The 25698-nt window shown below is 41.9% G+C and overlaps 2 protein-coding genes across 4 annotated transcripts; one reads left to right on the top strand and one right to left on the bottom strand.

Annotated features, from left to right (window-relative positions):
• The first annotated feature begins 1346 nt into the window (after positions 1-1346).
• acadvl (acyl-CoA dehydrogenase very long chain) lies at positions 1347-22532 on the top strand. 3 transcript variants are annotated; one of them, XM_012835418.3, is made up of 21 exons: positions 1347-1502; positions 1844-1959; positions 2223-2292; positions 3380-3454; positions 3585-3657; positions 3777-3841; positions 4079-4213; positions 5037-5181; positions 5907-6036; positions 6447-6572; positions 7339-7537; positions 12984-13088; positions 15317-15403; positions 16042-16104; positions 17683-17784; positions 17875-17972; positions 18324-18396; positions 18946-19018; positions 19723-19795; positions 20193-20268; positions 20518-20757. In XM_012835418.3, exons 2-21 carry the CDS (start codon positions 1886-1888, stop codon positions 20653-20655), a joined length of 1980 nt encoding a protein of 659 aa, XP_012690872.2. In that variant the 5' UTR covers positions 1347-1502; positions 1844-1885; the 3' UTR covers positions 20656-20757. The 3 variants fall into 3 exon arrangements, with proteins under 3 accessions (XP_012690872.2, XP_031440537.1, XP_031440538.1); XM_031584677.2 differs by lacking the exon at positions 1347-1502 and adding an exon at positions 20857-22532 and having other exon boundaries at positions 1511-1959; positions 20518-20674; XM_031584678.2 differs by lacking the exon at positions 1347-1502 and having other exon boundaries at positions 1511-1959; positions 20518-20670; positions 20715-20738.
• Positions 22533-23103: 571 nt separating this feature from the next.
• zgc:194312 (uncharacterized protein LOC794943 homolog) lies at positions 23104-25430 on the bottom strand. Its single transcript, XM_012835416.2, has 2 exons — positions 24204-25430; positions 23104-23963 (listed from the first exon to the last, which is right to left on the bottom strand). Exons 1-2 carry the CDS (start codon positions 25211-25213, stop codon positions 23903-23905), a joined length of 1071 nt encoding a protein of 356 aa, XP_012690870.1. The 5' UTR covers positions 25214-25430; the 3' UTR covers positions 23104-23902.
• Positions 25431-25698: the final 268 nt, after the last annotated feature.

The following is a 25698-nucleotide window of genomic DNA, read 5'->3' as shown; positions in this document are numbered from 1 at the left end:
CATTCACGCTAAACAGTTCTCATTCAACGGTAAAACATTACACTCTAGTGGCCATACCAAGGTATTACATCTAAAAACCTGAGAATGGCGTTACTGGCCACGCCTAGTCATCTTGATCGCGACCTTTCAGTAGCCATGCCAACGAGTAAAAGTTAAGTCATGCACGAGACAAACAATGTATTGAACAATATTGGTCAGCAGCATACAAGGAAGTGTTTGTAAAGGGCATGGGACAATCTGGTTACGATTAGTATAAATGGAGGTAAAACGTGAATTATATTACAGTTTATGCATATTATTTAGAATTAATGAAATGAAACACGACAGGATAATAATGTCAATAATTGATTTAGTGGACCCGCTATTGGCCTGACCTATCTGCAATGTATTTACAAACACTAAATAAAAGTCGCGGAGCTCATCTATGCAGGATTTTACACATGGACCGATTAAACCCGTTACACTTGCACTGAACGAATCACTGATTCACCGAACCCACAACAAAGAATTACAGTTTGGAATCAAAGGGACTGCATGTTTTCATGAGGATCAAAACAGGTCCGAATGTGTTGTTAGGCTGCTGTGTGCCTGTTCGTGTAGGCTAAGACCTAGATGTATGGCAAATGGTACATATATAACACTGACATGTCCTCATTGCGGGACATCCTTCTACCCATGCCAATTTAGGGAGATAGGTTGGGCCACTAACTGGTAGACATAGCAAATATAAAAGTTTGGAAATTTATGTCTGATTATTTTGCTAATTGGCATTGTATTGTATATCATTGGAAAAACCTGTTTATTTACCTTTACAATGATGTCCAACTTGTAAGAATCATGCATTTGTGGGATGAGCAGCATAGCTGATGGGTAGCGGCCAAGTAAAATTTGCCATAATATCTCTGCAAATCAGCATTGTAAAAAACAGAGAAATAATCGACCAACCACACATTTCCAAACTTGTTTCCGAGTTTAGAATAGGCCTATGTGCGTGAGAAACGGTTAGTTACTCAGTCTATACTTTGATCCATTTGTTATCTACTTAGGCTACCAAAATGCAGCGTTCGTCGCAGTTCCTCATTACATAAATTAGGCCTGCCGACAGGCAACGTTTTTAATCTTATAAGGAGCCGTGACACCGCAAGATAGTCAAGCGTGCCTACTTGTCTTAACGATCTACGACATACAATTTGGCCATGACATGCCCTCTCTGAAATTACCCTACAGCGACCTCTAGACTAATTACTTATTATAAGGCTTATTATAGCTCACTTTTCCAAATGTTTGTTTCGTCATTCAGTGACATCATAAATAATATTTAGCATCATTAACAGTATTGGGGGTCATAATAAAAATAAAAAAATCAGGCCAAATTCAGTTTACTTAGAGCCAACAGTGACTGTGTATCTCGTCCAATGCGGCACATCCCTCCAATGTTGTTCCGTGTGGACGTGCGTCCTTGAAGTGTGAAGTGTGAAGCTTAGCTGGCGCCATCTACAGGGGTAAGATATCCTTCGGTCAATGTTTTGGTTGAGTTGGGTTAGCTGGTTCGAATGTTCATTGGGAATTCCAACTGCGTGATATTGAGTTGTACTTATGACTCCATCATATGTGAAATATCCCAAAGTGGACAGTTAACAGGAGTGGTATTTGTTTAGCAGAAGACATACGAAATCGGTTTGAACATCCTTGATACTTAGCTTTGTACCACCTGCTTCCGTGCAGTCAATTGAGGACAACCCTGCCAGTCGAAGCTGTCAGTTATTTCGCTTAGCAACCTAGCGATACGGTTGGTTCCTAAGGTCTTTGCATAACTAAGCTCGGATTGTTTTTATCCTTGTAGATCACAGTCTCTTCCTTTTGTCAACTTCGCCCGATAATACAAATGCTACTGAGACGGATGAGCCAGAATTCCGCTCTATGCGGTGGCGTGTTGCGGCTCCCTAACTCTCTTCCTGGGTAAGTGAGCCTATCTTGCTAGGAAACTTTTAATTTCGTATTCAAGTGCTGTTGAAAGCCAGCGTTAGCCACGCTGTTTCTGTTCTGTTTTGCTAGTATTGTTTGGCCTTCGACTTAACGGAGCAAGAAATAATATAAACGTTAGCCAAGTGTGTCAGCTGTCACTGCCAACGTTACTTTATTGTTAACTTTAACTAGTAGTTTGTCCCTGTTTATGCTGTTATTTTAACATACGTTGTGCTGTGTGAACTTTTACATTGAAGGGGGAAACATCAAAAGGAAGCCCACGTCTCCGTTCACAATGCCCGTCGTTATGCCAGCCAAGCAGCAGAGGTAGGCTGTATTGTATACTGAAGGTCAACAACTCTGTACTTTGACATGGATTATTTGCAAATAGGTTGGAAGCTGATTACGATTGGTTCTGAAAAGGGTGTCTAAACTGTACAGCACTGCAGGCTTTCCTACATCAGATTCTCAGCTGTCTGTTTGGGCTCCATGCAGAGTTCATGTACTCTGCTGACCACAGTGTTGGTCGCAAGTGGGTAAAAGTTCACCCGAGGTCACATGATTGGTGGGCATTTGGGTTAAAGGTAGATCAGGCTGAGACCAGGACACTCCGAAGACAATTCCAAGTGTTCAAGACAGCATAGTCATTTTTTTTTGTTGACATTTTAGCCTCTTTGTTCCCACCCTGTGTGACTTATATTCATTCTTAGACCCATTTTATAGGCTGCTGTAATTAAATGCTGTTTCGTGTTTGATGTGCTATGTGAGCACAGGGTCTTGTTTCTTTGGCTTCACTCTCTGCTCTAGTTGGGTCCTCCTGTTGGGTCACAGTGGCATAAATAAACGGAGCAGCACATCAAACTCCTCACCATTAGCCTCTGAGGGGTATTTAGCTAAATTGGGAGATTTCTAATGTATTTATGGTTATTCCCTCTTCCTCGGCCACCCTTGTTTATTGATCAATTCAACCCCTTTTTCTTTCACACTCATAAGGCATGTTTATGATCTACCTCTATCGTTCCATAAACAAAACAAAAGCCTAAGTTAATGGTCTGGTATCAAGGTACAATAAAGTGTCAATTCTTGTACCTTCTCCATGTTTCTGGTGAATTGCCCAGTAGCCATACAATTCTACTAACTAGCCTATTGTGTGTGATAGCATATAGCTACTGTGAAGCACTTTGTGCTCGATGATTGACAAGTACTTATAGTATTACATGCTTACTAATTTATTTTCATTAGGAATTGGGTACCTGATGTATATGTCTTGGTTTTTAATGATTATATTTTATATTAACTGAACGTTTCTCCTCATTACAATGCAAACTCAAGGGCCAGAAACATTCATTAATTCCTTTGAACATTAACTGATTCATTCTAAAACTCTTTTTCCTTCTCTGTTGTCCTTGTTCAGGCGGTGTTGGATAAGCCAGCAGTGGGAGCAGACTCCACCACTAAGTCAGATAAAGTGGAGAAGGCCGCCAACATGGTACCCAGACACATCCATGAGAACCATGCACTTGTACACTGTACCAACTACTGTGACAAACACTAGACAAGACTATTTATGAGTTGATTTAACTATCATGTCACCTACTGACTGCTCTCTTATTTGCTAGGAGTCGAAGTCTTTTGCCGTGAACATGTTCAAGGGCCAGATCAGCACTGCTCAGGTGTTTCCTTATCCCTCAGGTGAGATGGAGCCAAGTGACTGCGCTGTGTGTTAGTGTCTAGGCTGTGGTTGAAATGTCTGTTATGGAGAACTGAATGGCTCTGAATGAGACTCTTGTCCTCCTGTGGTCCCGTTTCAGTGATGAACGAGGAGCAGACCCAGTTCCTCAGGGAACTTGTTGGACCCTGCTCCAAGTTTTTTGAGGTAGGCTGCCGGTGCTATTTCTCCTTTTTAAAGCAGAGGACTACGAGAGATCTTTGAATCAATCATGTGTAATTACTTGGCTACGGCTAAACTGAGATCTTTTCACGTCAGCCTTGGTCTCCATGCATATTCACTCCTGTACTGCATAGGCAAATCATTAAACCACTACATCCTTACAGGCTAAATCCAGCCACATAGTGTTCATAACAACTCGTGTGTGTGTGTGTGTGTTTGTAGGAGGTTAATGATCCAGCCAAGAATGACGCTCTGGAGAAGGTTGAAGACCATACCATGGAGGGCCTGAAGGAGATGGGGGCCTTTGGCCTGCAGGTGCCTGCTGACCTGGGAGGTGTGGGCCTCACCAACACACAGGTGGGTACTGCGTGAATCCACTGGTTCAGGATCACTTACAGCTGATCCTTTATTTTATTGTCTTGCACTTGTCCAGTTGTTCTATATATAGACTGGTTCACAGAGCTTGCAAGGCATTCTTGTATTGATTTTCACTATGTGGAGTCCAGCACTTGTCCTCTTTTGAAGGACCAATATTATATTCCGTGGCAAAAGAGATGTCATTTTGTTTTAGTCTACACAGTACATAGAAGTACAGAGACCTATCCATCCATCCTATATATCCAACCTATTTACATTTCGTTCACACACTGAGACTTTTCCTGCTTTGAGTATCTTTTTGACTGCTTGATCTGTCTTGTATGGCAGTGTTCTATGCTAGGGACACATTAAAATGTACCAGAAGGTTCCAGGCTCTTTTTAGCAACACTTTGATTGATGCAGCAGATAGGAATCCATTACAAGTGTACAACTACCAGTGCAATACAAGTGGTGTGTTAAGGCTCACCTTTACCCTGTATGCTGTCCAGCTCCTGGTATGAAGTGGGTTCAGGGTGACATTGTTGGCCCACTGATTTGAATTGGTGTGCCTATACTGGTACTGGCATAGTCAGTGCCAAAGTCATGGTGGCATATATTGTTATGAAAGGCCAACTGTCCCTGATTTGCTTTATGTGGCAAAAAGTTGACCAAATGCCAGTTTGAATTTTATGCAAATGTTTTTGAGGTGTTATAAGGTTTAAGAATGATGGTATGATGGTAGTTAGGAATTTCTGCCACCATAAAGTTTATGTTGACTTAGGAAATGCTGTTATCATATATGTTTATGTTGCGGTCTGTCCAGTATGCCAGGCTAGTGGAGATTGTGGGCATGCACGATCTGGGCGTTGGCATTACCCTTGGTGCCCACCAGTCCATCGGCTTCAAGGGCATTATCTTGTTCGGCACCCCTGCCCAGAAGGAGAAGTACCTTCCCAAGCTGGCTACAGGTACTTCAGTCACGGCTCGTGTCCATGCTTGTAATGGATTAAACATTGTCCTTCAATGTCAGTAGTTTCAGGCTCACAAATGGATCAGAGATGTTCATGGAACTTCATCATTGTATATTATATTATATTTAGTGCTGTCAGTTTAACGCGTTATTAACGGCGTTAACGCAAACCCATTTTAACGCCGTTCATTTTTTTTATGAATGGTGAGCGCGATACGGCGAAATGGATGATAAAAAGCTTTAAAAATATTAAGCCATGGTTTAACTGAGTCCTTGTTTACCTGAAATGTGCACTTTATAATTTTATTTTGTACCGCCCTGTTTGGCAATATTGGTTTTCAATAAAATAAAACAACTTTTCCATGTTGATAAGGGCATTAAAGTAAAAATAAACTGATGGAAAAAATAAATAAATGAATGAAGGGACATTTAGAATAGATAAAAAATTGCGATTAATCGCGATTAATTTTGAGTAAACTATGACAAAAATGCGATTAATCGCGATTAAATATTTTAATCGTTTGACAGCACTAATTATATTATATTATAAGTGTTAGCTCTTCGTACAGACAGAATATATGCTTTTTGGTAACAGGTTGACTATTTTCACTGGACTTCAGTTAGTTCACTCCAGATGTACTGTAAACTTCCCCTTCCATTTCCCATTCCTCTGATGTTCTCATTCTCATTCTGCTCTTCATTTTCTCATTCTCATACCCACAGGCGAGCACATGGCTGCCTTCTGCCTGACGGAGCCTGCCAGCGGCTCGGATGCTGCCTCTATTAAGACCACGGCGGTTCGCTCCGCTTGTGGGAAGTACTTCACCCTGAACGGAGGAAAGATCTGGATCAGGTGTGTGCATCTGATGCAGTGCAAGCTCTTGAGAGCAGGTCTGTTTAAAGCTGGCTTAACCTGTAACACTGAGGTTTCTGTGCAGGAGCTGTCAGCACACACATACATGCACATGTACATATATTAGCCACTAGGGGGCAGTGTAATCCAGTTGATAATTGAGATGAATTTATGGTGCAGGGAATGCTGTGGTGCAAGTGGTGGCATATACAACCATATACACGTGTAAACGTAAACGTAAATAAAATAAAATAAACTTAAAAAATGAAAGGAATATACAGCGGACACTTGCAACAGGTTCTCTTCTGAATGTTCTACAAGGAACTTGTACATACTGCAAAGTGCAAACCAGCAAATACACATGCATAGACAGTATTTTTACTCTGGTTTTACTCATCCTTTGGCTTCAGCAATGGAGGCCTGGCAGAAATATTCACTGTTTTTGCCAAGACACCAGTGAAAGATCAGAAAACCGGAGAGATGAAGGATAAGATCTCTGCCTTTGTCGTGGAGAGGAGCTTCGGGGGTGTGACACAGTGAGTACTTACAGGCCTGCCTTGACTTCTGGTTGATGTGTGTCATTGTAAACAAATACAAACATAAACAAAAAACATAATAACCTATTTGTAAAAACTGGTTAGAGTGAGAGTGAGCAACTTTTGGCTAAGAGTACATTACATTATTTTGCAAGGATGTGTTGTCCCTTGGTTTTGTGTATATTTTCATGCGGTGCAGTCATATTTACCCTCTATTTTGAGGCTGACCGACCCATCTCAAACATCAGGCGCTTTTCATTGGTCTATGGTAGAAGCTTCACTCAAATGGTGTTAAAATCACAGACATTAAAATATAAAAGTGTAGAGTTCTGTTACACATGACATTGTGTTATGTGTTCTAGAACTATAGAATTGATTTCAAACAGATTTAGTGGTTGTGGTGTTATTCAAATAGATTAGCTATGACTTAATGTGAGGTGATGGTCAGAGCTACATGGTGCATATTTCACCAAGAAACAGGTGAAGTGGGCTGTAAAAGCCAAGCTGATGTGCAGTAATAATGACTGATGTGCAGTAATAATGACTACTCAAGTACACCCAAGAGAAGTACGCACAAAGGGGACTGGCCCAGAGAAGAGAAACTATTAAACTAAAGAGAATATCATGCCATAGATTTACAGGTCAAATGTGGTGGGCTTGAATCCCTGTCCATGATGAGGAATTGATGGAATTGATGCGCCTCAAAAAATGCAATTCATGATCTAATGCAGACCCCTTCACCCCTGCCCTCTCTCTCGTACCGCAGCGGCCCTCCGGAGAAGAAGATGGGCATCAAGGCCTCCAACACCGCTGAGGTATACTTCGACAACGTGCGCGTGCCCGCCGAGTGCGTCCTGGGTGAGGTGGGCAGCGGCTTCAAGGTGGCCATGCACATTCTGAACAACGGTCGCTTTGGCATGGCCGCTGCCCTCTCGGGCACCATGAAGGGCGTCATAACCAAAGCCGTGAGTCCCTCTGACCTTTAACCCCCACTCCTTCTCTCCTCGAGCTCCCCTCTGCTTGGATCCGTCTGTCAGAGTGTGTCTGTCTGTTTGTCTGGTTTCCTGTGGCACAGATGTGCTTAAGCAGAGCACATGCCTTCTGTGTGTGTGTGTGTGTGTGTGTGTGTGTGTGTGTGTGTGTGTGTGTGTGTGTGTGTGTGTGTGTGTGTGTGTGTGTGTGTGTGTGTGTGTGTACACACCACACATGTATTTTTTTCTTCCTTGTTGAACTTCCTGTCAGTCTTCCAGCACACATGCATGTTGCAGACAACACATATCACGTGATATATAATCGTGGTTGTTTGTGTATGTCTGGTTGTGTGGAGTAAAAGTAGTCAATAAGCTTATATCCCTTTCATGTATGAAACCCGCTAATGTATCAGTTAAAACACTGTAAAGATACAAATAATGAAAAGGGAAAGTAATGGGTGTTGTGTATACCCACCAGACTATAATTAACGAGATGCTACGGCGCTCAAACCTCGCAGGACGTGTAAAACATGCAATGTCTCATGCCTAGCTGTGAACAATCCTAGCTATCTATGGCTTACGGAATCATCTTAACATTTGGCAGTCGCTTGGTTGTGTCAATGTGAACCAACATCTCTGTATGAGCTCATTAACTGCTACGATAAACGTATGTTAGTTATTGTGGGGCCAAGCAGCGAAATTTACGAAGTTTATGAAGCTTATGAAGCTGGACAGAAGTTTATGAAGCTTATGAAGCTGGACAGAAATTTATGAAGCTTATGAAACTTATGAAGCTGCACAGGCACCCTGAGGTTAAATTGAAAAGACTGTAACGTCAGCTAGATAACTAGATATCATTTAATTTATGGAACTAAGCCATTTAAACTGTTTAAGGTTTTTTTTTAAGTTTCCTTAGCTAGCTTGCTGCATGGCCTGAAGCAATGGTTGCTGTTTTAAAATCAATGGGATAAAGAGTAAGTGTCACATTGTCTATTGAGATGTTGTAGATTACTTATTACATTGCATCAGATTTCATCTGAATCGAAACGTACTCCGCCTTAAAAACAGCGCTCTCTGCCTCTTTGATGGCGGCAACAGTCTCCCTCCCCCACCCCACCCGACCCCACCGCCTTTCTACTCCCCCTCCCTCTTCTGTGGAACTGGTCTGGTTGTCTCGTTTCCTCCTGCCTTTGGTAAAAGCGTATTATTGAGCCACGCGCCCTGCTTCCACAGCGAGCACTCAGGGCCTCAACATTTCCTGTTGCAGGGGAGACAGCAGCAGATAGGGAAATCCCCCACACACACACTCACACACACACACACACACACACACACACACACACACACACACATACACACTCACACACCCATCTCAGAGTGGCAGGTGAAATCCCCCCTACACACTCACACACACACACACACACACACACACACACACACACACACACACACACACACACACACCCATCTCAGAGTGGCAGGTGAAATCCCCCCTACACACTCACACACACTTTGACTCATCTTGCAGTGGCAGGTGACATCTTCCCTGGTGTGCTATGAAGTCTGCCCTCGCCCCGACCACAGACAAATGCACATAAACACAAGTCTCCTTTCTCCGCGTGATGCACAGTGGTTTACGGTAAACGGGTTGGTTTTCTTTGAAACAGAGGCCTTATCAGTAACAAATGATACTCGATGGGTGGCGCTTTTTGTCTCAGCCGGATGGTGCTTTCCTTTAGTGCATGACAAATTAGGCCCAATGCTTGAATAAGTGTCACCCTCTGAATATATGGGGGAAAATATGGTGGTAGCAAGTATTTAGATAGAACAAGTGTATGTGTGTGGATGTTTCTGTATATGTATGTATTGTTCATGTGGATGTGAGCCTGTGTTTGTGTATGTTTTGGTTTGTGTGTGTGTGTCGGTATGTTGGTTTTCTGTGAATGCATGTGTATTTATTAGGGGCAGGGCGAATTCTCCACTCAGGCATGTGCACAGATAGACCCCTAGTGGTGCTCAAGCATCTGCCCTTTTGCCCTGGATGAGAAAAGTGCCCTTTCTGCTGGAGCCCAATTTTTTCTTCATTCATCAGTATTTTAGAATAAAAATGACTATCTATGTCATCAATTCCCCCCAAATGTGTTTTTGTGTATCTGACGGGGCATTTATTTGAGTTCTTGTGAGAATTTCGCCCCGACATTCTCCGCCGCGCTCACATGCCCCCGCCGCGCCCCTCCCTCCTCCTCCTCCACTTAGTGCTCATGCAGTGCTGAGCGCCAGGCCAAACAGGTGCAGCCTATTTCTTCTCTGACCCGCAGTATCAGACAAACAGGTAATGATGGTGTTTGTGCAATCCCCCGACGTTGTTTGGTGATAAATTAACCACAACATTAGCGCCGCTGAAAACATTACGTCGCAACTGGTCCGACGTTTCCTAAAAAATAAACAAACAAAAAAACTCACGAAATCCGTGATTTCAAAGCCTTGTCCAGCTGTTTACTGACGTTTGTCATGTTAAATGAAGAGAGAGAGAGAGAGGGAGGGAGATACAGGCAGGCAGGCAGATAATTTAAAGGCAGCTTTACTGTTCTACAAATAAGACAAGTTCACTAGTTTTGTTTCATTTAAAAGCGTAATGATTGAAATGAAAGGTAGATCTTAAGTTGAGCTACATTAAAGTCTGTTGAGGTATATTGTGGTATATTATTAGTGGAATGCTGTTTATGCTTCAACTCTGTCAGAAAACAGTAAAAAAATAAAAAAGTGAGTGTGTAGGCTACTCTGTTGTCAGCTTTATAGAGATTATGTCAGTCACTCTTGATTATTATGCACAACATTGATTTATCTCATTTACATAATTTGCAGCATAATGCCAAGAAAGATAATAAAGAACAGGCTCAGGAGTCTCTGTGGGGAAGAAAGACTCTCCGACCTTCTCCTGCTTGCCATAATTTTGGCGATGGGTGCCCTTTTTTCGGGTTTGAGCACCTGCCCCCCAAAATGTCTGTGCACGTGCCTGGCTCCATCTGTCTGAACATTTTGGTGTGCATGCGTGTTATGTCCACTGACCTTGATCCAGGCAATAGGTTATTTAGTGTGTGTGTGTGTGTGTGTGTGTGTGTGTGTGTGTGTGTGTGTGTGTGTGTGTGTGTGTGTGTGTGTGTGTGTGTGTGTGTGTGTGTGTGTCATGTGCAACTGTCCATACACCCTACTAGTATCCTCAATGTCTATTTTAGTGACTTTTTACTTTCGTGTTACTTTTAAATTGACTTTTAAATGTTCTCCAATTTATTTCTTATACTTCTTATACTTGGGCCCAGGTAGTGAATTAGCTGACATCACATTAGTTGTGTTTGTGGTTTTTGCACCAGGTGGCGTTTCTTGCCTGGATAGGGGTGTGTATTTCTTTAGGCTGTATACAGTATGTGTGTGTATTTGTTTGGTAATGTTTCCATTATTGTCTGGTGCAGAGTGAGAGACCGAAGAGGTTTGCGGGTGGGGGGGTGGCTGAGGGGTGCATGTTTTTGTTCTCTCTCTCTCTCTCTCTCTCTCTCTCTCTCTCTCTCTCTCTATCTCTTCCTCTCTCTCCCTTCTCTCTTTGTTCGCTCAGTCTAAATCAGTCTGATTCTCTCTCTCTCTTTTTCTATCTCGCACCTATCTGTCAGGCTTCTTTTGCCCTTTTCATCTCTGACCACAGAGAGATGCGTATAAATACCATGGTATATTTATATAATCACACTCTTTTTCACTCTGACTGACCATGTGACCAACGCAGATGCCAATACACATGTATTGAGAGTCAGCAATATATTATGGTGTAAATAGAGGTTTTATTAGTAGTGCTTTTGTTCTTGTTTTATATAAATACAATACAAACACTCTCTCTCCGCACTCTAATTTTCCACTCACTCTTTGTCCTCGTTTCTTGTTTTCTCGCGCGCAGTCTGTGCACGTTGTGCATTTCTTGAGAAGGCTAAACTCTGAGGGTTTTTTCAGAGGGGTATTTCTCAACGCCTCTGAAGTTTGGCGGAGCAAAACGGCACAGTGCTGGGGAGGCATCCTATGTGTACATATAAGCCTATACTGTCAATAAAGGGTACTTGTATTGTCTTGTGTGGCTGATAGTATATTAGAGGGCTAGCCTGCAAACATTTCAGTCAAAAGAGAAGGAGTAGCGCAGACTTTTGCTTTCGTTTCTGAAGATAATTTGGCCGTTTTTGACTATTTATGGGAAATAGCATCATCTGCATCTGTCTATTGAGTTGGTCCACTACTACCATGTTCTTCTATTGTTTTTGTTTATTTAAAGTTGTAGAAACTAGGTGGGCTTTTGTAACTGGGTTTGGCAATGTGCTGTACCCAGGTGTGTGTAGTGTACGGCTCCTCTTTTGAAGGCTACTTGATTGCTTTGTTGTTCTTTTGCAGGGTCCTCACTCACAGTGGCCGAGAGAACACTCCAGTTTGACCCCTATAAGGAGTCTGAGAATCTGTTACAGCCTTGTGTGCTGTTTCGAGAGAGTGTGGTTTGAGAGACGGAACCATACGCTGTGGCATCATTGTTAAGGTTCCATTCTCTTGGTAGACCATAGTGGGCGGATAGAACATGCTGTAGGTGTAGTTCCATTACTCAGAGAGCAAGCATAAAGGACAGAATTTGATGTTGCTGTCAGTGTTAAAACCCTTAGGAGGCCGAGGCCTTTTCGACATTTTTAGGAAGTCTCACATGCCTTGATGTTTTTGTATATTTCCCCTTACTAAAAACATTCAAGCACAAGTGGCATATATGTAGAAGATTAAAGGTTTCTGGGGGTGTTTCTAGGACAAAAACTCACAGAGCTATAAAGGCAGATTGACAGCAATTTACCATTCTATATACATATATTTCTATATATTGTATGCATTGTAAATGATTACTTTATCAACAAATTATTTAAAAACTCAATTCAATGAAGATTGCACTTTGTTCTTCATCGTGGCTGGCAATACATGTCAAACTATTACTAGCACAACCTCAGTAGGCCAAGTAGATGACTGGTTTTGATAAAGATCAAAGACCATTCACTTTTCGGTGCACTTTGACAAACCCATCACTCACAAATAACATGCATCTGGGTCAGTGCTTGCTCTGAAACCACTGCTCACTGCTCACACCACAGCTCTCTGCTCAGGAAATATACGCCTAAATGAAGTGCGTTTGTGCGTGTTTGTGTGTTTGTTTGTGTTTGTGTGTGTGTGTGTGTGTGTGTGTGAGATACAAAAACTCCTTTCACTCAGGCCTTCTTCCCTCAGTCATTTATTATGCCAATCAGCCGCTAGCCGTGTGTGTCTGTCTGTGTGTATAAATATATGTATGTGTGAGTTTGTTTGTGCTGCTGGTTTAATACCATCTATTTCTCTGTTCTCTTCTCCCCTCCTCTCTCTCTGATGAATTTGTCACCAGGTGGATCACGCTGCCAACCGCACACAGTTCGGCAACAAGATCCACAATTACGGCGCCATCCAGGAGAAGGTGGCACGCATGGCCATGATGCAATACGTCACCGAGGTTTTGTTCTTTAATTAATGTTTGTTCATCGTTGCAATCGTTGTTGTGTTTATTTGAAAGAAATACAGCCTGTATTTTACAGGGGAATTTGGGCAATCTGTATGCACAAAATGATGTTTCCGTCTGAAAGTTGCAATTCGGTTTCAAAGGGTACATTCCGTGAATTCCGTCCGTTTTCCGGAAAAGCATTGGCCCTACACACACACACACACACACACACACACACACACACACACACACACAGAGAAAAATGCGTCGTCTGATTCTGGGCCTTATTTGGTTCATCTATCCGGTTCATCTTAGTAACTGATTCTCGTTTTTCATACTTTCTGTGGGGAAGAAAATGCTGATGGAGGGTATAAGCTTGATCTTGATTTGATCAGCTACGACTGCTTGTGTTAACAACAAGAGGATGCAAAGGTGTAAAAAGAGACAAAACGCAACAAAACCACAAATACTCTACTAGCAACCACTCTGTATTCTACTTGTGGGCAACAAACAAGACGGTACCAAAAAATGTATATGTTGGTATTTTTTTAGTACCAAAAGATTGGTGGAGATTCAGTCAGGCTTTATTCTTCCATTGATGTGCATCAAGGGGGAGAGTTTCACTCGGCAGATTCACCATTGTCTCTGATTAGACCTTGAAACAGTCCAAGGGCTGTCAACCTATAGCCCCGACCCTACATGAATATATATCAGTCTGTCTCCTCTGAGATGGGAAACACTACAATGTTGGTTCACGTGGGAAGTTGTTGATTAGATCCAGCTGTGAGCAAATGTCTCAGAGGCCTGTATCCATGGTGGAGGGGGTATAAGGAACACAATCCCACTTTGATATGACCTGAGAGGAGAGATGATTAGGACACTTATGGCCTCATACCTAGGGATGGGTATCGTTTGGTTTTTATCCGATACCGGTACATAATCGATACTTTTAAAACGATACCGGTGCCTAAACGGTGCCGGAACCGATACTTTTTTTTTTTTAAAGCACAAAGCGACGATTGACGACATTAAAGAAAGGCTTTTTTCTTCAAATTGAACAATATATTAACTGTTTAAAGTATATTATAAATATAAATACATACAAAACACTTGGCTTCCAACTACAGCTTCAAACTTTTTAACTTCAAATTATGAACATTATATTAACTGTAAACAACAGTTTATAGTATACTTAAATACATATAAATAAATAAATAAAACAGCTTCAAACTTCTTTTGCAAAAATATGAGCATATTTGCCTTTGGAGTCAAAAATGTATTATTTTGTTTGCATTTATTTCATGAAATTTCACCATTTTATGATTTGTTTATACCTATCTTTTCTATCTTGTTCATAGTTAATCTTGTTACTTGAACACACTGAGTACGAGAAAATGTGTACTGCCCCTTTAAGAGACTACCGTTGGTAGTTTAGCTGTCATCTCGTTTATTTTTCAGTCTTCGGTTGCTGATCTGCCGTTGACTCTTGCCTTCTCTCCCCTCTTTTCACGCAATTATTTTGTTGCATTTGCTGCACGTCGCGATGTTTGAATCTTTTTGTGCGAAATACAGCCACACTTTTGACCGTTTAGCTTTCGGTATTTTCTCTGTTAAAAGGTTGATGGCTAGTTCTGTTTGTGCTTGCTCTGTGAAATGCTGCCTGCTCTTCACTGTCATAAGACTGTTGCTATGAAAACACCAATGAGCGTGAGCGACACAGGACAAAGTTTACATTGGGAGCTGGGGCAGTTTTACATGTGCCCCAAGGAATCTGCCTAGCGACCGTGTTCAATTGGCTCAGGCACCGAAATGAAGCACCGAAATCTGCGTTGCATTTCGGTCCGGGTAGGTACCGGTTGTATTGGAACCGGTTCCATATTGGTACCGGTTCTCGGTACCCAACCCTACTCATACCTCTCTAGGGCATTCCACACGGCAGAACATTCAACCAGAGACCCTTACACAAGTCTAATTAAAAGGCAACAAATACAAATGAATATAAGATTCATTGGATTATTGGTTATTGTCAATCATTATAAACTCTGTTGCACTGAACTCTCCTTCAGATACAAGTGGAAGACACTTGGTAAATGTCCCCCTGAGAGCTCTGTCCCATCCTGATGTTATGCCTTTGGTTACCTTTTTCTAATCACAGTCAAAAGTGAGGTAGTGGTTCAAACTGACTTCTTTTCCATTCTTCTTCCTTTCTTTCTTTCTTGTGCGAACTTTTACTCTCTCAGTCTATGGCCTACATGATCAGCGGTAACATGGACAGTGGAGCCGCCGACTTTCAGATCGAGGCAGCCATCAGTAAGATCTATGCCTCCGTAAGTGACTTTGTTCTTCTGCAGTTTCTGAAACGGGGATTCTTAGAAACGGTAGTTCGGAATGCTTTTCTGAGAGCATTACATTACCTTACATATAGCTGAGTTGTGTGCTTGCAATGGGATATGTTTCACAGTTGTTTGAACTGATTGATTTTTTAAATGTTCCTTTTCATATAAATAAAGGCAGTTTTTAAGATCAGTTAAAGGTCAAAGTAAAAATGTAATGATGAAACGGTACCATGGAGAAACACCTGAGATATTACAGATAAAGGCAACAAAATAGCATTATGTTAAATGTTGAAACAAAAAAGTAGAATAAATAAGTATTTTTTTAAATTATATTTTCAAACATTGTTTCATTATATTTTGTCTTTTTTACCCTCTGTTAGCATAGCGATAGATGAATACAATAGAATGGTGTGGGTTTTTGTGTTTAGCAACATAAATAACTGCACAAGGAATTTCAACATCACATCCAATCTAGCACTTTCTAGCACAATAAGCATTCTCTCTGGAGTTGTTTTATGGGACAGTTTCACGTCCGATGTGATTGTAGCTTCTCTTAGTGGTGTTTCATGGTTGTTTGTTTGTTTGTTTGTTTGTTTTGTGTGTGTGTGTGTGTGTGTGTGTTTTTGCAGGAGGCTGCTTGGATCGTAACTGATGAGTGTATTCAGATCATGGGAGGAATGGGCTTCATGAAGGTGGGTGATTAAAAATCCTCCCCTATTGCATTCTGGTCCTTTTGGACACATCTGACTTCGCTACACACCTAATGAATCACAAAGGACTCCCCTGTAATGTGTATGGTTTGTGTCTGCCTTGTCCGCAAGCCTTTTATATGCGAAATGAAACGCTATGTTGAGAAAGTGACTGACCATTCACCACTCACACTTCTCTGTGAGGGGCAGTTGTAGGAAGTGGCCAAGTGACAATACTATTTCAAAATCCACTGCTGGATGGTATAATGATGTAAAGCTGGAACTTGTTGAGAAATTGTTGGTGTTGCCGTGCTACTCTTGCAAAATTGCCAGGGGATTGAAGAGCACTCAAACTAGTGGGGTGCAAGTAACCTGTTGGGTTTTTTGTTTTGGTGGCGGATGTGCTGGGTGCAGCGTGCATCCCCAGCCAGGCTCCTTATGGGCCCATGCAGCACAGAAAGGCACACACAGCAAAACTCCTCACAGCCAGCCGGGTTCCCATCAGTAGCCCCAGCCGTGAAGAAGTGAAGAAGTCAGCTCCAGAGACTAAATGAGTCAGCGCGTTTATTTTCAGATGTGAGAGATGCTCCTGTCTTGCAGCGAGGCGGCTTCCTCTTCTGTGCGTGTGTGTATGAGCGTGTGTGTGGGTGTGTGCGTGCGTGTGTGTGAGCGTGTGTGTATGAGTTTGTGTGTGTGTGTGTGTGTGTGTGTGTGCGTGTGTGTATGAGCGTGTGTGTGTTTGTTTGTTTGTTTGTGTGTGTGTGTGTGTGTGTGTGTGTGTGTGTGTGTGTGTGCGTGTGTATGTGCACAGGACTCCCGCCAGAATGCTTGATCTTGCAGATCTTTCTGGTATTGACCGCCTGAAATGTAGAAATATCGAGCCCTTGAATTTGGAAGCAAGAAAAAAAAAATTGTCTTTGGGATATCCACACTACCTCTCCACTGTTTTTTAGTTATTATTATTAATATTATTATTAATATTATTATGACCTCCGTCAAGCTACTGGCCCAATTTTCATGAATGTTGGTGGGCCAGAGAAAAACCCATTACATTTTGGAGCGGATCGTCAAATTTAGTTTAACTTTCATTAACATTGCGAGATAGGGCATTTGGCCTTGCCGTTCTACGCTTTGTGAGTGCCCTTCTAGTTATTATTATTGTTGTTATTTATTTGAGCTCTGCATTTTGTGCAATGTGTAACAAAAACCGGGCATAGTCTGACTTTCCAGTTTACTATTAGAGCAATTTGAACTACCACAATGTTGAATGTTTCTGTGTTGATCAGGAATTAAAAATGTTGAGATCAGCATGCATTTCAAGTGCATTTCAAGAGGATGCATTTTCACGGCAAGTGTTGTGTATTGCAATAATATTGAATTTCATGTTGCCCTGAATCCATCCCAGAATAGTAGCGGTGGGTATTATTTAATGACTTGTCTGCCACATAAGGTTGCCATCCCCTTGAGAAGTAAATGTGCATAAGTCAGCAAACCTTGACTCAAGGCTTGTGTTTACCTGTTGTCCATTGATGGTAAGTCATATGATGAGATGTGGGTGTCACTAACATTCTGCCTGTGCAGGATGCTGGCGTAGAAAGAGTCTTGAGGGATCTGAGAATCTTCCGGATCTTTGAGGGCACTAATGACATCCTGCGGCTCTTTGTGGCCCTCAACGGTTTCCAGGTAATGGTGGTTGTTCAGAACTCCAAGGTTGTCTGACTACTGTGTCAGCATTGAGGCCAATACAGTCATATTGGGTTTCCTGTCGTACAGAATGCCGGTAACCAGCTGAAGAGTTTGCAGAAAGCGCTGAAAAGCCCCTTTGGGAACATTGCACTCCTCACAGGCGAAGTCACCAAGAGGGCAAGGAGGTGAGAGTGCGAGTTGTGATCCGTTTCTGAAAACAGTGCTTTGCATCTTCACATCAAAGCATCCAACTAGCTTACAGGAAACGAAATAATCTTCTTCTTCTTCTTGTTCTTCTTCTTGTTCTTCTTGTTCTTCTTGTTCTTCTTCTTCTTACTGTATTTACTTTAGATTCATACACTATCGCTCCGCTCAGAGCACTCTATTTCTAATATTGTAAATAAATGTGGCTTTTGGAATTGATTGATGTGGCTATATGTTACACTTTGTAGCTGACTAGCATGCTCACCAGTTAACAGGCACAGAGTGCTTAGACAGCAGTATGTCTGAACCCGCCCCACTGTTCCACTCTGCAGGAAGGCTGGGCTGGGAACTGGGTTGACTCTCCAGGGAAACATCCATCCAGACTTGACTCACAGCGGAGATTTGGTGAGCCATTGCCCCTGGCGGACATTGTGAAACAAACAAGCTTGAAAGAGCAGTTCCATAGTAGCAGATTGTTTTTTTCCACTGTCTATTTTGAGGAATTGCAACACTGAATTAAATAGGACAAGGAAGTAGGATAACCTAACCTTCCCCTTGCCAGGAGAGCCTTTTTATCTTTGGTGCACATTTATTTTTGCCAGCCTCAGCTGTGGTGGCTCATGCATGTGAAATCTAGATTTGCCACAGAAGCATTTGGTGCAACATAGCTGTACTTGATGAATACCTTTGAAGTTGTAGACATGTAGAAGTATGTCTGTATTTATGTGGAATGGCTATCACTAGTGGTAATTGAGCCATTTCAGTTAATGCATTTGATGACAGAACACCCTGAACGCAGGTTGATATTTCTTAATAGCAATCCCAACCGGTGATTTACCAGTGTAGTTGTATCTCAGGCTGAGTGTGCCTTCAAAGCTAGCTTCTTGCTTAGTAGATTGATTTGTCTTTTCATGTGATGAAAACAGTCCTTTTTTGTTTTTTATTTTTCCATAGACTGTTAAAGTTATTGAGCAGTTTGGCACTGTGGTTGAGGAGCTGCTCCTCAAACATGGCAAGAAGATCATTGGTAAGATCCTTCAGGAGATCACCCACACAAACTATACAATTCGATTCAATTTTGTTGTCAATTGAAATTCAAAATGGTTTCAGGGCACTTTACCGAGCCCAGGGCCTGAACCCCCCTGGAGCAAGGAAGAACAGGAAGAGACCTTGAGCAGAACCTTGGCTCATAAGCGGGGTGGGAGGTGGTGGTGGTGGGGGGGCGTCAAACATAAGGTGGCGTATACATGATGCATACAAAATTGATAGTGGATAAGATGGGGAGAGTATTGTAGAACAGCTTAGTGGGTAAACAGTGTGCTCGTAAGGTTACTAATACAAGGGTAAGTAGAGCAATTAAACTGGGGGTGGGTAGGTGTAGGCAGAGGGCACAGTGACTAGGGCAGTATCCCACAGCAGAGACAGTCTAGACTAGGAGGGGAAGAAAAGAGACAAAGTGAGTGGGCAGAGCCTGGCTGCCTCATACGCGTATATGTGCTTAATGGTGATGAGAAACAAACACACACACACACGTCTACACTATACATAAAGTGCAAAGGCCCTCAACCAGAATACTAATCCTAATAACCACAAAGTACCTCTGCCCCCTTATACTGACCAGTGTTATGTAATGTGGTTATGCTAAGACCTGATGATGATGATGAGACATGACATGGCTAAGAACAGGACTGCTTCTCACTTGACACTTCCTCTTCCTCTTTTGCTTCTAAGATGAGCAGTTCGTGCTGAAGAGAGTGGCAGACTGTGCCATTGACCTGTATGCCATGGTGGTGGTCCTGTCCAGGTAATCTACATGCAGATGCAAACACCTGTATGCACATAAGGTCTGTCTTATTAAGTATAATTTAAATTCAATTATTTTAATTAACATTGTATGTCGGTACACAATTATCTCAATTTAGAATTGTATGTCAGTACACAAGCTTCACATCATATAGTGTCTGGATGCCTCGTTGGATAATCATTAAAAATAAGGCACCGGCAACGGAAACTGTAGTCAGTATATTGTTGCTACGGAATTAGATTGTTCTTCTAATCTTATTTTAGCGCCATGGAATGCCGTACCACCAGTCACTTCGTAAAAATAGACATTTAACTGGATAGTTTATGCTGAGCATAACATTGATTAACATCGAACATAACGCTAGTAAAACTGTCTCTCCCTGTCTTGCCTTCTACAGGGCTTCCCGCTCCCTGGAGCAGGGGCATCCCTCTGCCCAGCACGAGAAGATGCTGTGTGAGACATGGTGCACGGAGGTGAGTGTGCACATCTCTCCACCCCATGCTCACCCTCGTGCTATTCATATCGACATCTTCCTTTAATGTTCTTCCTCGCTCTCTTTCTTTTTTTTTTTTTTTCTTCCAACTCTCGATCTTTCTGTGTCGATGCTGCCTTGTCTCTTCGCTCTTCATTGTTTTACTCTCTTCTGTGTCATCCTCTTCTGTCTTCCTCTTTCCCTCTCCTCCTGCTCATCCCTCCTTTCTGGTCTGCTTTTCCTCTGACAGGCTCACGATCGCATCCTGCAGGACATCGGGTTCCTGAGGTCAAGCACCTCGAAGCAGACCTTCAAGAACTTGAGGGCCATCTCTAAGGCCGTGGTCGAGAACGGAGGGGTGGTCTCCCCTCACCCCCTGGGTTTCTAAAGCGCCATCCTCTCTTCTCCTGTCCTCTCCTCCCCTCATCCAGTTCATCATCCACTCCCTCTCCTCTCCTCTCCTCTCCTCTCCTCCCCTCATCCAGTTCATCATCCACTCCCTCTCCTCTCCTCTCCTCTCCTCTCCTCTCCTCTCCTCTCCTCTCCTCTCCTCTCCTCCCCTCATCCAGTTCATCATCCACTCCCTCTCCTCTCCTCTCCTCTCCTCTCCTCCCCTCATCCAGTTCATCATCCACTCACACAGCATCTATCCATCTTCATGTTCTTTGCCACATTCATCTTGTTTATGCAAGTCTGGATGGGTGTGTGATATATTTGCTTTCTATGCATCACCATAAAAGTGCTTTACTGTTTTATGTTCCCACGGGGGAAAAAAGAGCTTGGTGCCAGTAGACAATAAGCTGAACATGCACAGGCTTCGTAGCTTTGGTACAGGCAAGGTTTTTAAGAGAAACCATTTTTTTTTTAAGTGAAAATAGCAGTGAAGGCGACTCTCTTGTTAAAAGTAATGCTACATAGCAACCTTGAGTGCCTTGTTCCTCAATTGAGCAGCTCATGCTGACAAGCTAAATAATGGAAACTGTGCAATGGTCTGGATGGTTGCGATAAGGAAGTGTCAGGACTTTCTAATGAAATGCACCAAAAGAGGTGCACAAAAATATTTGAAATGATTGAAGAGCAAGGATAAGCTGTTGTGACTGTTTAAAGTTCACTTGATCTCAGACTAAAAGGGGAGACCATGGGATTTCCTAACAGTAGCCTGATGGTTGGTAAGCAAAGATGATGAGGTTAAAAGACCAGTGATGTTTTTTGCCCAGTGCTAGAGACCAGTGGTATTTATATGACACAGTGACCGGTCAGCAGGGGTCATATGAATTACCCCATTTCAGTCATTTCCCATTCTCAAATGTTTTTGGTTGAGTCAGTATTTCTAATAATCCAGCAGTGTTCCGGTACAGTCCCATATCATGTAACACACACTATTGTGTTGTTCTTTAATGTCGTTTGGCACTGGTCCACAAAAATGACCCCACATTAACTCCATCTCACGGTCGAGTCAGTATTTGTACTGATAAATCACACAGACTTTCATTCTCTTCAACATATGCCATGGTATTGTATTTGAATGTTGTTTGGAATATGTTTGTACCTTATTTAGTGTTCAACTTGCTACCCTGTACTTCATAACATGTGCAAGGTTCAAATGAGGTGGTACTAACCCTTCACTTCAGGAATTCAACTCTGCCATAGTGAATCATTCAGTCATGCTGGTAGAATAACCTTCAGTGGCTTACACCAAACCAGAAAAAGCCTAATTTTTACAAACTAAAACTGATTTTCTGTTTTTAACGCTGCTTCACCGATGGCAACTCTCAATAACTTAAGGGTAAAGTTCTGAGGATGACTAGCTATGTGGACAGGGTGTTTTAAGTGGCTGTACCTAAACGGAGTGCACAGGCTAATTCATTCAGCATTGTATTCAGCATCCTTTTGTGTGTCTTAGTTCATGTGTTATGCATCTAAAATTGTACTTAATTTATTATATCCTACAATTATACCGAATGTACCACTTTTCCTCAATGGAAAGTGTGGCTTTTTTGTGGCAAAATGGCATTAAAACATTTAATTGTTTAATAATTTAACAGTCCCTGCGAGAGCTGTAAACACACACTCAAATGTATGTTAAACATTTATGCCTATCTTTACAATTCGAAGTAAAGATACACATGTGGTACTGCACTAGTAAAGGCTTTCAAAATGTCTTTTTGACATGTAGCAATTAAGGGTATATTCTGACTATAAAATATTTTGCCCTTTTTTGATTGTAAAGAAATATAAATGACTGAAATATATATGATTTCAAGACAATGTGTGGATCTACATTTTTGTGGGTTTGGGAAAGTGTAAGGTGGATACCAAATGTCTTACGCAGATTTACAGGTGAACTTATCCTAACACTTCAAGCGGTGAAATCGGAATGCCGGCTAGCAATTCATTGATGACACGACACAATTGTTTCTACACAAATATATATACCGGTAGTTCAGACTACATGACTACATGATTTCACCACTCTGCACCCTGTGCTCACCACACTGCATAGCTCAAGGTGATCTGCAAAACACAGGATAAGGTGTTCGACACTACAGCTCTTTATTGTGTCAAAATGTGTGCAGTAACATTTTGGATTCACAGCAGTAAACACAATTTAACATAATGTTTTATACAGGGTTTAAGGCCCAAGTTAAATGAGCATTTTAGCTCTCTCTCTCTGCAAAATATTCCTGCATTTAATAAAGAAAAATACATTGGTCAAATACATGATTACAGGGATCTACTCCTTATAATTTTTTTGGGAAAGCCGTTAAATGTTTTAGTTTATAACTGAATTCCACGAATTCTGCATTTCATTCAAAAAGGCTAAAATACACTGTTGCTCAGTTAATTTGTATTTATTTATTGAGACAGCCCTTAAATATTTCATTCTATAAAACCTATAGGTCTGAACTAATTCTACACTTTTTGCCAAATAAATACAGTATTGTACATTTATGCAATTTCATGAAAGGAGTTCATCCATATCTGCCGGTTTTCTGACTCACAGTTCTATGTAAACTTGTCAACAGTGATGCAATAGTACCCTGACAACTATGCTGATTAAAACCCGCCCCCCTCCCCTTATCCAAATCAGAACATTGTTTTTTTTTTTTTTTTTTTAAGTACCCTTCTGTGTTTTGATAACTGCAACTGACTGGGTTTTCATTCAATTAACAGTGATACTGCTGCCACTCCCTACCAAGTTATGTTGAATTAACCGCACTGCTGCATGACAAATGACCGAAATTCGTTGCTATTACATTATGTTGCTTGTTTTGGACGCCCTATCTCAACAAACAACATAACAGCTGGTCTGAACAACTATAGAGGAGAGTTAATCTTGTCAGACACGTTCCCAATGATACACATTTAATATTTTTTTTAAAAAGCCTAGGGTTTATACGTTATACTTTGTGATATCCCACAGCGGAGCATTTTTCATATAACAGACATATTCACATTATATTCAACGCCTTCCTTCATATTCACAGCCTTCATTCATACCCCCCACCCCCAACACAGTCGGAACCAAAGGTCGTAGAGCACCGCTCTCCAGAATCATCGGTTGGAAGTTGGAACTGGTTTCAAAACATTCCTGCAGGATGACTGCTTAACGGCTTAATTAGGTTCACAGTCGCTCACGCAGGGGAACGAGGCGGTTCTAGTGAGAGCAGAGTTTGGGATGTAAGTCGTCTCTCCCTGGAGAAAAGAAACACATAGCATTTGAATTACACATGGGGCTTCCCCAGAGATGACATTTCCCCCGAAGACTCACTGTTAACATTTCATGTGGGAAACTGCCAACCTAAGTATGCTTGGGTCTTGCTTCTTCGTAATACTATAGGCTATATAAATAATTCATATGGCTGTGTTATGTAAACCAGCCATAAACCATCCAAAGATTAGCATCTACAAAAGTACTGTGGAAAAATCACATACCGTGAATGGGAATGGTGACGAGGTTGAGTCAGACGAACGGTCCACTCCACCACATTTTTAAGAAAACAGGGGGAGCACCAACTGTCCTGGTTTAACTGCTCCAAAATCTCCTCTTTTCGAAGTCCATATACAATTGGCGCAATGCATTGCGCTATACTGAAGAACGCGAAGTTCACCACTGCAAACAAGTCCTTTGCATCCTGGTGAATGTGGTCGTACTTTCTCAAAATGTGCAAGAGAAAGTTTATGAAGTTCGGAAGGATGTAGACAGCGAGCTGTACCCCGTGCCAGGCAATAGTCCTGCAGCCGATCTTATTGCGCCAGTTTAACACACCTAACCGGCGCCCCTCAAAAAGTATCCTGGCATAACTGCAGAGAATAATTAAGCTACAGATGCTGATCAACAAAATTTTGTGTAATTCTCCTTTTTTCAGCTGCCCTCTCCCACAAAGTCCATTGGAGTCTGTTTTATCTGTCCAGGGGAAAAGGCTAAGGGGTATAATAGATGCAAGACCCCAGGTCAGTAGTCCAAGAAGCCATGTCCATTGCCTTGCGCATAAGTTGCTATAGCGCATGGGAAAACAGATAGCCCAGTAGCGGTCCACTGCCATCACCGTCAAGGTGATAAGGATATTGGACGCGCTTGTGGTCAGTATAGTAATCAGTGCAGCACAAGTCGACGCCTTTGGCCTCAGTTGTAAGTAAATCTGCAGATAAAATCCCCAACACACTGCAAAATAGATAAGCGCAGAGAGCAACAGGTGGAAGACCAGCACGAAGCGCGCATGTTTCCGCAGTCTCTCCTGGCGCAGGATGGTACAATTGATGATGATGTTGAAGAAAGCCAAGATCAGGAAGGCGACGGCCGACGCACAAACACGAACATAAATATGATCATTGACTTGTGTGTTGTTTAAGAGCTTCAATGTTTCATTTAAGACCTTCATTGTTTCGTTAGACTGATCATAGTTGACGTACCGATCATTGAGATTTGGCATGTTAGCCTCCATCTTCGCTAATGAAATAGCACCAAATATGCAGTTCACACGTTACCCCAAATATGCGTAATTTCATTTCTAAGCACTCAAACAGCCCAAGTGGGGACATTTCCCCGTAAAACAAGTCTTCAGATGACTTCGAGAATTTAATTAAATTGTGGTGCATCAATGCCACAGAGTACAGATGCACACTCCAGGTTCTTCTACACGTCTGTTGGAGGAAACGGTTTATATCAGCCCTACCCCTCTCTCATTCCCTTTCCTCTTTACACACTGTCACACGTGATGAACAGAGGATGATATGTTGATGGTGATGTCAACGATAGTTAAAATCCAGCTTTTTAGCCTCAATTTTGCATTTCATTGTGGGTTAAATAATCAAATCAAATATTAATCACCACAAACATGCACTCAGGTAATTGTTGCATTAAGAACAAGTCATATTTACAATTGTACGTATGAGTGTGTATGTATGTATGTACATAGGTACTTTTGTG

This window comes from Clupea harengus, chromosome 18 (assembly GCF_900700415.2).
Source record: "Clupea harengus chromosome 18, Ch_v2.0.2, whole genome shotgun sequence".
Lineage (NCBI taxonomy): Eukaryota > Metazoa > Chordata > Actinopteri > Clupeiformes > Clupeidae > Clupea > Clupea harengus.
Note: the sequence above shows the minus strand (reverse complement) of the source record. Positions and strands in the feature narration are given on the sequence as shown.

Coding starts and splice junctions, on each gene's coding strand:
- zgc:194312 (XM_012835416.2), bottom strand. CDS start 25,213: ATGGAGGCTAACATGCCAAATCTCAATGATCGGTACGTCAACTATGAT. Junction 23,964..24,203: donor CGTCACCATTCCCATTCACG/GTATGTGATTTT, acceptor TCTTTTCTCCAG/GGAGAGACGACTTACATCCC.
- acadvl (XM_031584677.2), top strand. CDS start 1,886: ATGCTACTGAGACGGATGAGCCAGAATTCCGCTCTATGCGGTGGCGTG. Junction 7,538..12,983: donor AGGGCGTCATAACCAAAGCC/GTGAGTCCCTCT, acceptor ATTTGTCACCAG/GTGGATCACGCTGCCAACCG. Junction 16,105..17,682: donor GAGGAATGGGCTTCATGAAG/GTGGGTGATTAA, acceptor CTGCCTGTGCAG/GATGCTGGCGTAGAAAGAGT.